The 11,357-nt window shown below is 36.8% G+C and overlaps 1 protein-coding gene across 1 annotated transcript; it reads right to left on the bottom strand.

Annotated features, from left to right (window-relative positions):
- Window positions 1-313: 313 nt before the first annotated feature.
- On the bottom strand, window positions 314-9,310 carry LOC578850 (U5 small nuclear ribonucleoprotein 40 kDa protein). Its single transcript, XM_778994.5, has 9 exons — window positions 9,118-9,310; window positions 7,950-8,079; window positions 6,773-6,866; window positions 6,016-6,181; window positions 5,360-5,482; window positions 4,590-4,710; window positions 4,090-4,172; window positions 2,656-2,821; window positions 314-1,023 (listed from the first exon to the last, which is right to left on the bottom strand). The coding sequence occupies exons 1-9, from the start codon at window positions 9,232-9,234 to the stop codon at window positions 974-976; spliced, it is 1,050 nt and encodes a 349-aa protein (XP_784087.1). The 5' UTR covers window positions 9,235-9,310; the 3' UTR covers window positions 314-973.
- Window positions 9,311-11,357: the final 2,047 nt, after the last annotated feature.

Below are 11,357 nucleotides of genomic sequence, written 5' to 3'. Positions count from 1 at the left end.
TTACAAATATTCAAGAAATATTTACAATATGTACAACTGAGCAATAACAATGGCCATCCGTCTGCAGTGCTAAAAAGCTATTTCCCAACTTCAGTAATTCTGCTCCACCTACAAGCCTAATAAAATGGTATTTTCTCATGAGATCCAGGTTTAAAAAAATTTTAGACAAAAAAAAATAAAACATAGATTGGCAATTCATCTGGCAAATTGCTATACAAAGCAATTTTACCAAAGTAATAAAGCACGTCTTGTTTTAATTTGACCACAGGGCAACTTTTTTTTTTTTAAATTCATGTTCAATATAGAACAGAATTCTTGAATTTTGGAAATGTCTAAACGCTAGCAATGCTATCAATATCAATCATTGGCGAAACATCATTATTTGTAAGATGGTCTCTAGAAAAATAGGTACATCTTATGCTTTGCAAAAAGTAGCCAATATCTCATAGCTTTTTGGGGAACAAACATTCTATAAGCGAAAGGAAAAGGCTTAACTTGTCATTTCTTCCCAAATTCTTCCCAATTCCTATTTTTTCTCCTGTTTATTCTGATTTTTCTTATTCCATCACTAATATCATAATCACAGATAGACCATATATAGGACATAAACTCAACACCCTCTAGTACAATAAACATCATTCCTCCTTATTAATAGATAACATTTATTACATCTTATCAACTCATAAAGTACATTTGAATAAAACGTCCCATGTCATTCATAAAATAGGATAAAGGGAGTAGATTCTTTGCATGATTGATTGCTTCTCTGACAAAATTCATCCTCTCTTTCACAAGAACTGTCGTCATCCGGAAACAAGATGATCTCTCCTGTGGGTAATGTTCTGAGCTTGAAAGATAGGCAGCAAGGCGAGATGAGAAAACAGGACCATCCAATCAATGCTCTTCTTCAATGATCACATGCTTCCATCAATGCAGTAGATTTTGTATCAAGAGTTCCGATTGGCTAATATCCTCACAAGATCTCTCCCAAGTAGATTTGCTTGTCACTTGAACAGGAGAGGACTGTAAAAAACAGATATAAATAACAAAAAATTTTGCATCAATACTTCTACATAAGAAAATTAAAGAATACAGTTATGGCACCAGGGGGTGTTTCACAAAGATCCTCAGTTGAACTTATCTCTAAGTTGGACTTAACAGTTATGGAAAGCTGTTGGCATCTATGAAAATATTTGTAAAAGTTATTTTAAAAGGCATAAAATGTCGATTCAAATCATTCATATTTTCTTTTAGGCCTAAAAAAAAAAATTGATGACTTGGCGTAACGGATCACTGAAAATTAGGGTAGGTAGGGCGATTTTTTTTTTTTTTTTTTTTTTTTTTTTTTTTTTTTTGGTGTTGTTGTTGCTTATATTTGCATACATGAAATTAGCCATTCATACAGTGGCGTAGATAGGTCCTCAGACCTTGGGGATGATCTGATGAGAGGGGTAGACCACAATATGTTCAAATAACTCCACGCACACACACACTGTGCTGAATAAAACGTGAGCACCAAATTTACCCGTGAACTGAACGCCATAGGACGCCATGTTGGGGATACAATTAATCGCCTAGCGGTACTATGGCGTACTTGCCCGCTGCACTCGGCGCGCGAGCTGGCCCAAACACGGCGCGGCAAAGCCCAGAACGAAAGCAACAAACATCCGGGTTTTCCCCACTGCGATATCAATATTTACGCAATCGCAATCGGATAAAAAAAAATAAAAAAGCGTAGGGTCGGCGATAAAAATAGGGTCGGGCGGGTTACGCCAAGTCATCTATTTTTTTTTTTAGGCCTTATCAAGGAGATTTCATGTCATTGATGTGGAATTTATAAAAACCCAAGAATACTTGAATTTTCGCTTTTGAATATATTTTATTTTAAGGCTACAAATGGCTCTCCATAGTTTTTAAGTCCAACTTAGAGTTGAGTCCAACTTGGGATCTTTGTGAAACACTCCCATGAACCAAATGCCAAAAGCATTTTTACCCCCTAACCCTTTATCTTTGAAAAAAAATCAAGCCCAAAAATTGTTGCTGAGCAAACGTTGGAGCACCTTCTATTGTCATGACTAATCTGAATTACGTTGAGTCTTTGCTTATGACTTATTACTGGTTGATGGATGTGGAGAATTCATGGGGACCTTTGCAATCACATCAATACAAATTGCATTTCCAAAGCTATCTGTTATGATGATTACCAATGATATGATAAATTAGGTTTCAAATTACCATCCAAAGACATTTTCTACATTCAAATCAACATTTATGCCAATTAAAATAAATTGTATTCAATAGCACTTTATTATGACACTTTATTTGTTTCCTCTCTGAACGCTCTTCCACGATGCGAAAAAAAAGATTCAATTGATAAAATAAGATTTCGTAGCTCTTTCAGTGTAAATGGGAAGTCAACATTATTTGGTGTGGCATATGTTATGAAGTATTATCATGGAATTAGGAACATTTATACAAGGACATCAAAAGTATCAATTGACTGGATATCTGGCTCTGATCTGGGCACTCGTAAGGCTATCATCTTCATATAGTCATTAGATACACTGATCGGAAACGTGGACAAAATAGCTTGCACTGTTTAGCATCGGCCATGTGGGTGTGGTTTTAATTTAGAAATGATATAAATCAACTTACTGATTGGTTCATGAGGATGGAAGTCGACCTGATTGACGGAGCCGACATGGCCGGGTAGCTTGTAGAGGATCCTTCTAGAGGTCGTATCCCAGACATAGACATGCCGATCGGCTGACCCCGCAGCGACCTTGCTACCATCGGGTGACCATGAGCACCTCAATAGATTCTACAGTCAATAAAAAATACAGGTCCCGGTTTCATCAAACTCGATATCAATAACAAGTTACAAGATACTGTTATAAGCTACTGAAATCATGGCATCTGATTGGCTGAGAGCAAATTTGTCATAGAAATTTAGCATTTGTTATAGATAAAAGGTTTTATGAAATGGGCCCCTGATGGTTTAGAGGTGTGAGTCATGGTCTAGTGGATGTGTCTCCAGACTATGGATCACAAAGTACATGGTTCCATTCCCTGCCACAGCACTGATGTCCTTGTATGCACCAGGGCAAGGTCTTGTGATTCATAGTGAAAGATAGATGTATGTCACAAGTACATTCTCCTGTGATCTGCCATTTTATCATGCAGCCTATGGTACAGGCTATGTTACAACTAGGCGTTGTGCAGGCGTGCGCCTGTAATCCAGCTAAAAAGTGGAACTTACAAACTGATTCAGCCGAGGACACAGGTTTGAAACCGAGTCACGTCTTTCGGATGGTGATGTTAAAGGTCGGTCCCCAGACATAAATAATCATATCTGATTGATACACGCCATAAAAACTAAAACAACAACAACAGAGGGTTAGAGCTTGAGTCAGGACTGGGTTTTGGTTCCGGTATGGCGTTAGGGTTCAGTTGTGCTGGATTGTAAGAATGTGACTAGTGCATGGTATCCCCCATGAAGCACTAGGGTGCGAGTCATACAATAAATCGAAAGAGGTAGCATCCCTTGCATGTTCAATTGATGAATATATGTGTATGATGTTTTTAGTGGCAGATACACTCAATTGTAATTAAAGATAAACTCCAGTACTGGTAAAAAAAAAAGAAGATAATTCTCACAGAATCAAACGAAACTTACACTGAATGTTCAAGATTACAAATAAATGACATGTGCCAAACAATTTTGGAAGAAAATGTATACTGGCTGAGTAATAAGCATAGAAATACAAGGAAATCAAGGTAGTACTAGCCCCGACACCATGTGTGTTGTCCCATATATAGCTTTCTATGTGAGTGCTTGTTACTTTACCAAGACTCGGTCAAATTTATTATGATTTTGATGACTCCAGAACCTTGCAGTGCTCACCAATACTTACATGCTACATGATCAACTGTTTCTGATCCTTTCCACACCTTTTCTTTCACAATGCAATCGCATTACCAGTACTAAAGTTAATCTTTAACATTACAACCACAACATATACAATGGGAAAAACTCCTATGTAACCAGAATGATAAAGTAATTAACTCAATCATTTTAAATTCGCTCACCTTTTCAAAGTTGTGCTGGTGTCCTTGGAAAATTTTAACACATCGTTCTGGTGAAGCAAAAGGTCGTACATCCCAAATTCGCACTAAAGGAATCAGTAAGACCAAAAAAGGAGATGATTTCTTTTACATTTAAAGATAGTTGAGTCTCGTTGTCCCATTTCATTGTGGGAAAATGTGTAGCGGTTATTCTGATACAAGTCACAGGAATGATTGTATAATCTGAGGTTTGGAGTCATCAACATGAGTGAATGGACTCAATCTGGCTTTAACAAAATCTGACATGTACATGTTTCTATGCGATTCTGCTTTTTTTATGGGCGATTCTGCTGTTTTTATGGGTTTACATATTTTTTTTTTTTTTTTTTTTTTCAAAGATGAAAAATTATATTTTAAGAGGTGATATCGTATTATCGTATTTCACTCTTATTATCATACTAAATGCGATTTAATCGTACTGGTTGGCATGTCTGATAGACTATCTTAAAGTTATAAATACTCACAAGTATTATCCATAGAGTTTGACACAATGTAGGATCCGTCTGGACTTAGTTCTATACCGGTCACCGAGTCGCTGTGACCAGACATCTTGTACAGCAATCCGTTCTTCCTCAGATCCCATACCTGTATGGGATAACAACCAGGGTAATGTTTTGTTTAGATTGCAAATTATTTTCTGCATATTATATTTCTTAAGATAAGGAGAGAGAGAGAGGGAGGGGGTGTGCACAGGATACATGTAAGACTCGAGCTCCAAGTGAAGTTCAGAGAATAGTCAGTTCACAGGGATGCCAGTTAGAATTGATCAGAGGGCCTGAAAATCACCTAGAATGAGCTATTTTGTAGACAAAAAAGCCTAAACTATGGTCTGAAAATAACTTGCAAGGGCCTGAATTCAGGCTATTGCATGAAAACTGGCATTCCTGAGTTCAGCATATCTTAGCATCTCTTTGGCTGATTGAACCTTTTTGATTCAAGAGGGTTCCAGGCATTTCATGAAAGAAAAAACTTCATTTTATCATGATGATTTTTTTTCTTCCCCTGATGGACTTTCAAAATAGCAAGACCCTCATTGAAACCTACTTCATCGCTAATCATCCAGTGGAAACACTTATTATTAAGAAACCAACTACTTTTGATAGGGCCAATAAATTTCTCTGATTTCAGCGACTTTTCTCTCATTTCCTGATTTTTCCCTGACTGAAAAAAGGGGAAACTCATTTTGCCTGTTTTCCAAAATTTCCAGGAAAGGTCAGAATCCTGATCGACTGACCTTCATATCGTTGTCGATACCACCAGAGATGATCTGGTCACTGGTATCGTTGAAGGAAACTGCTAAGACCTGGTAGGTGCTTTGGAACGTCTGTGCACAGCCTCGTTTTCTTGTATCCCAAATCTACAGAAGCGAAAGAATCAAGGTAGATGTACAAAATTGGTTATCTGATAATTGCTCACATCTTCATAGAGTGGTGAAGTGTGACATCATCAAAAATTTATTTTTAGAATTTCTCAATTTTTTCTTCATTTTCCGAAAGAGCATAAAAAATAATGTCCAAATGTTGAAAACCAATTGAATATGTTAAGTATTGGCTGAGATATGATCATCTGAATAAATATATGTCCTATGGGAACTCAGTGTTATATGCTCTGGCTCCTAACCATTATTCACATATTTTTGTATATACAAATTATCAAGTTTTGTTGCTGTTGTATTTTGAAATTGAATTGGTTCTTTTAAAATAAACAAGAGAGAAAGATAAGAATAAGTGGTGTCAATTTAAGGATGCTAAGCTAATTCATTGAAACCTTTTGAATATACTTTAATTTTCAACCTCTGCTATGTTTCACTCAATCATTTGAGTTATTAATGTAAATATGTTTTGAAATTATGGAAATCTCACTTGAGGATAAGAGAGAAAAAAAACTTACTTTGATGGTACCGTCATCACTGCCACTGGTGACCAATGAAGGCCCTCTCCTGGCGTAGTAGCACGAGTTGACAAACGACGTGTGACCTCTCATTCTCTTGACCCTTGCCCCCGTCTCTGTGTCCCACAGACATACCATCTTATCCGTGGCACAAGACACAATTTGACTGTAAAATGATACAGACAAGAAGATACATGTATGTGTTAGCAGTGTCTGTGAGAATGGTGTAATATTGAAGCCCTAAACAAAATTGCGCTTCACAATGATCATGACGGCAGACGTGCCTCAAAAAAGTTTTTAAATCTTTGAGTGACCGGTTTTACCATACTCATTGTCCCCAATAGACTGTAGTGATATGAAAACCGTTAGTAAAACAGGAAAAAAAAAATTGATTTCGATTACCAATAACAAATATCTGATAATCAGACAGGCAATCGGCTTGTAAAAGTCATGGGGTTCCTGACTGGCCTAAAGGTTTATAATTAACATTGCAGCCTGAGCTAAATCCAGGATTTTGTTTCAGAAATCTGAGACAATGTTACCGACTCACTTTAAAGGAGTTCCTGCACCTGCAGTAGTCTGCATAGGACTTCTGTTGTATGCAGCTACCCTTTTATTTCTTCTTCATCTCCACATGCCATTCATCTACTACTCATCATGTGTGGACAAGCCATTGGAAGAAAACAAGTAGTAATCACTGTTTTTTCACACTGTTTCCTTCCCAGACAGTTCTCTATCTATACGTGACGTAGCTTACCTGCCATCAGTGTTGTAGTGCAGCTCCATGACAGCCCCTTGGTGGCCCTTCAGTACTCCATAGTTCTCACACTCTCCATACACATTCCATAACACTAAACAAAAGATAAAAGTAATAAGAAGATTTTAAAGAACTCCACATGTAAAAAAAAAAAAAGGATCAGTGTACTAGTAGTCCCTGGCGATAGGGGTATGCAACTATACATAAACCTAACACTAGAAGCTGGCTAAAGAATCAAACAGAAATTCACACAAAAAACATTAACAACTGTAGATACATGCATGTACTGTTGTTAATTGTTTGCTGAAATTATTTAAGATGCAACACTCAAGAAGGTTTTGTAGACCACCACCTCATCACTGAAATACAATGTATGTGGCTTAATATGTAGGTTGATGTACATTTTATGACTTGTGATCGCATTTGCAAGGCTTCTGGACGGTCACATCTTTAGCTAGCATTACGTGCAAGGATAAAGAATTAATTCATCAGTAATTCAGTATCACTCATTACCTTGCAACAGGGGCATTTGCAGACAATTGGCGGGGCACTAGAAGGCAAAATGCCTGGTCGGCAGTTGCCTTGGGTTGATTCAAACTCAGAAAATACCATTCTTAGGGGTAGTCCGTCTCAAGAGACTCATTTGATGCAGATAGTAATATAATAGGTCAATGCAGGGAAGGTATGGCGCTAACTGATGCATGCTTTTGAGCCTTCAAGCCCAACTTTTCTTTGGATTTTATAGTTTTCACAAACCATTGATAGACTATGCGAACAGCTCTTATAAACACTACTCTTGGTCAAGTAGGACATATCAGAGAAGAGATTTCTGGGGGGTGTTTCATAAAGCTGTTGGTAAAGTTCTGCATGACTTAACGAATGACTTAAATATGAAAAGCCAAATGGGATGCTCAATCTTTTTTAACTGCATCAACTAAAGTTGAACTGAGCATGTGTAGATTAACATTCTTATTATAGCAAACATTTGTAATGCAGAGTATATTTTTTGCCATAATTTAATTGAGGTTATTAGAAATATAATCACACTTGATAAAACATCAGGAAAAATGTTGGGTATCCTATCTGGCACTTCATATTCAAGTCGTTTGTTAAGTCATGCCTAACTTTACGAACAGCTTTATGAAACACCCCCCTGGTAAGCTGCATATTTACGTACGGATGGATCTGTCAAAGGAAGCTGATGCCAAGGACTGTCCGTTGGGATGGAATCTGGCACTGAAGATCTCCCCCTCGTGGCCAGTCAATAACATGATAGCTGCAGTCATGCTCGAGAGACGAGGTGGGCCCTAGGAGAGAAACAAGAATTTAATCTTATTTTTCGTCAAAAATAATGCAAATTTCTCATATGGTTTATGGTGTCGTGCATGCGCGTAATACCATAAACCATACGAGAAGTTTGCATAATTTTTTTACTGATAGCTTCAGTTTGAAGTGCAGAACTATAGCGTATTTACGGTACTGAGCGACGACGTGGACATCGTAGCCCTAACAGAGGCTTCCTGATGTCGGATGTGATCCAAATTCAGGTGGAAAATGCGATATATGATTATGATTAAAATAAGTAAAAAAATTGGGCTAACATTCCATTGCTAAGAATGGATATGAAACTGCTAAAAAAATGGATACGGAAGTACACCACGTAGGCTAGCGCCCCCATCATACATCAGTAGGGGCGCTGGTCTGAGAATAAGGATCGTCTTTGTAAACAAGGACCGATACGTCCTCAAAAATAAGGATCGTCTGCATTTGGAGCATTGGCGTTGCAAAACACAGATTCCACAATGATTTTCTTGATGCATTTTACATTGACTTTGTACAGAGACCTTCACATTATGAGCCATTAGATCTAACTTTTAGATCTAGACTACATGTACATGTACATAGATCTAGACCTAGGCCTAAATCTTTAATTGGGAAGACGGACAATCCAAACAAGTACTACCCTCTACCTCTCTAGGATTATTTTCCCAAGGGGAATCCATTTTTGGCATCGCCAGTGAGTGGGCGGTTCGGTAACCCGATAACACAAAGAACGCCGATGAAAAAAAAACGTCCGCGAAAATGCAGATGATCCTTGTTTTGGGGGATGCATTTTGTACGCACACTGAGTCAATATTTTTTATTTCAAGGTATAGTCTAGCCAATAATAGCATGTTATATTGTTAGGTCCTCAAATTTCGAAAGACAAGGCGGCCGGCGATGTGCTGTCGGTTTCACAAACTGACCGAAAATGCCCTCCCATTGTGTAACCATTGATCTACATGGATTACAAAGTCCTCGGAACAAGAGATGAACAGAAAAGTGATATTCGAAGCTCTTCTTACCGATTGCATCAAGGCCTTTTGTTGATTGCTTACAGCCACCAGTTCATGATGCTTTGGTCTTTTTACTGCAACTAAGGCACCTTCTTCTGCTTTTCGTTTTTGGTCCATCACAGGCATGTTTTGGTTACCATTCGTGCTTTAAAAAAGACTGAAAAGCTGACGTTAAGTACGATTGGTTTTGTGTAGCCGAGAGATGGCGTAAACCTCAGCTGCGCCTTACCAGTTGTATAATACAATCTTTATAGCTAGATTGCTATATTGAACTAATTAATTTGCAAAGAAGATGTGTTTTAAACATACTGTAAAAATTGTTTCTTCTTTTTACAATGTGGTATCAGAATATATTAATATGAAGTATTACCGTCACCTTTTCCTCTTTTATATTGAAAAATCTAATTTTTTTTCTCCCAATTGCAGAATTGTAATGCATATTGAAAATATATTTATAAATATTTCTGTGTTTATAATGTATGTGAATTAGACAATGTACTATGTTTATATTGTAAGAACAACTATGCTCCTATTTATCAATTTGTATAATTATGAAAATCTTAATAAAGGCAAATAAGCTTTACAAAATTCTACAGCGGAGATTAATTACCGAGGAAGCAGTTTTTTTCGAACACCACTTCAAACTCAAAATGTCATGCATTTTTGGCCATTCGAATTACAAACAAATAATTGGCAGATGAATAGGGCAATATTTATTTTTCTATGGCAACTAAATACCCACTTTACGAACTTCCACTGCGATTCGACTTCTCAGTTTTGTGCATAACGATTGATTAACATAATGGTTGTTATATGATGGGGACCCCACTATATAGCTGGAAATAAGCTCTCGAGCTTTCATGGTATCCTGTTCAAGCTGACTTAATTTTGATTTGTTATTCTTGTATATTGTTGTATGTTGGAAGATTCACGAATAAAAATCGATGATCAATCAATCGATGTATTGGATCAAATCATCTACGGACCAGTCATCATCAAAAATAACATCAAATTAGCTCGGGTCTTTTCAGAACACGTCAAAATAAATCCACCACCTACAGGCCGGAATTCAAGTTAAAACCATCCATGCCCAGTTTGCTAGCAACATTACAAACAACAACAAACTTTACTAAACGGGACAATTAAGTTGAAAAATAGTTAAATCTGCCAGGCGGGATTATTTACAATATATTGAAATATCGAAAAAGGTGATTAAATTTTCTGGGGGATATAGTACAATTTTTTTTTAAAGCCCACTGTTCAAATCGCACGTTAATTTATTTTGCCCCTTTGCCCGCCACCGGAAAATATGTCATGAAATGTAATTTAGTTAACTCATAAAACTAGGGTTTTAAATTGTGCATACATTATTTTTCTTTACTATATCCCCCCCTAAAATGTACAATCTATTTAAAAAAACAACATTTTCTGTTTGTTTTTGTAATTGAGACTTCAATTAGGCTACCGACAATGATGGCCTAAAGCTCGCTCATAAAATCTCGAAATTTAAAGTTGAGATTATCTCACAAAACATTACACTATCTTCAAATATTAATCCATCACAGAATTTCAGAAAATGGGTTTAAACAACATTGAAATATATTTGATAAAACAGTATGAAGGCATTTCATTTTCATAGAAAACTCTTTTGAATATAATTTGTATGAACATCCAAATAAGCATCTGTATACACTTTTAAATATGCAGTGAGCAATTTTTGCTCCTTTTGCAATAAACACGAATAGTCTTATGAACATCTGTTTTTTTTACCTGAGAAAGTAACAAGTATTTGGAAGGACTGCGATGACCGTTTTGCTTTATCAGCGTTAAAAATATACACTGCCACTGGAAAGGAATTCATGACAAATGGGGATAAGATCCAATGCGGGAGAAGAACAACTGTTAAATCACATTATTCTTTTAACCAAACATATGATTTTTAAGTAGTTCAACTAAAAATAGACCCCAATTCCTCAAGAAATTAAAAAAAGAATTTTAGAAAATAGACAAGAAAAAAAAAAGAATTAGCTGGGCAGGGCGCACTTTAATTATGCACTTCACTTCAGAAAATGGGACTTCCATATATAGTTGGGCAAATTACTTCTATCTCGGACTCAAACATTTTAATATAATTTGGTCAGTATGGACAGGGAATTAAGAGACTGGATTTTCAACGACTGTTTAGATGTGGCTGTGTTCGGGTATGGAGGGGGAGGGGGGGGGGGGATTTGTGGAGTTTGGGTATGGAG

Source organism: Strongylocentrotus purpuratus, unplaced genomic scaffold (genome assembly GCF_000002235.5).
Source record: "Strongylocentrotus purpuratus isolate Spur 01 unplaced genomic scaffold, Spur_5.0 spur5_scaffold_7, whole genome shotgun sequence".
In the NCBI taxonomy this organism is placed as follows: domain Eukaryota; kingdom Metazoa; phylum Echinodermata; class Echinoidea; order Camarodonta; family Strongylocentrotidae; genus Strongylocentrotus; species Strongylocentrotus purpuratus.
This window is presented reverse-complemented; position numbering and strand designations above follow the sequence as displayed.

Excerpts from the sequence above, each read along its gene's own strand:
- LOC578850 (XM_778994.5), bottom strand. The coding sequence starts at position 9,234 with ATGCCTGTGATGGACCAAAAACGAAAAGCAGAAGAAGGTGCCTTAGTT. Across the intron at positions 6,867-7,949 it reads TTCCTTTGACAGATCCATCC|TGTTATGGAATGTGTATGGA; the intron begins GTACGTAAATAT and ends TCTTTTGTTTAG. Across the intron at positions 2,822-4,089 it reads ACCAGCACAACTTTGAAAAG|AATCTATTGAGGTGCTCATG; the intron begins GTGAGCGAATTT and ends TATTGACTGTAG.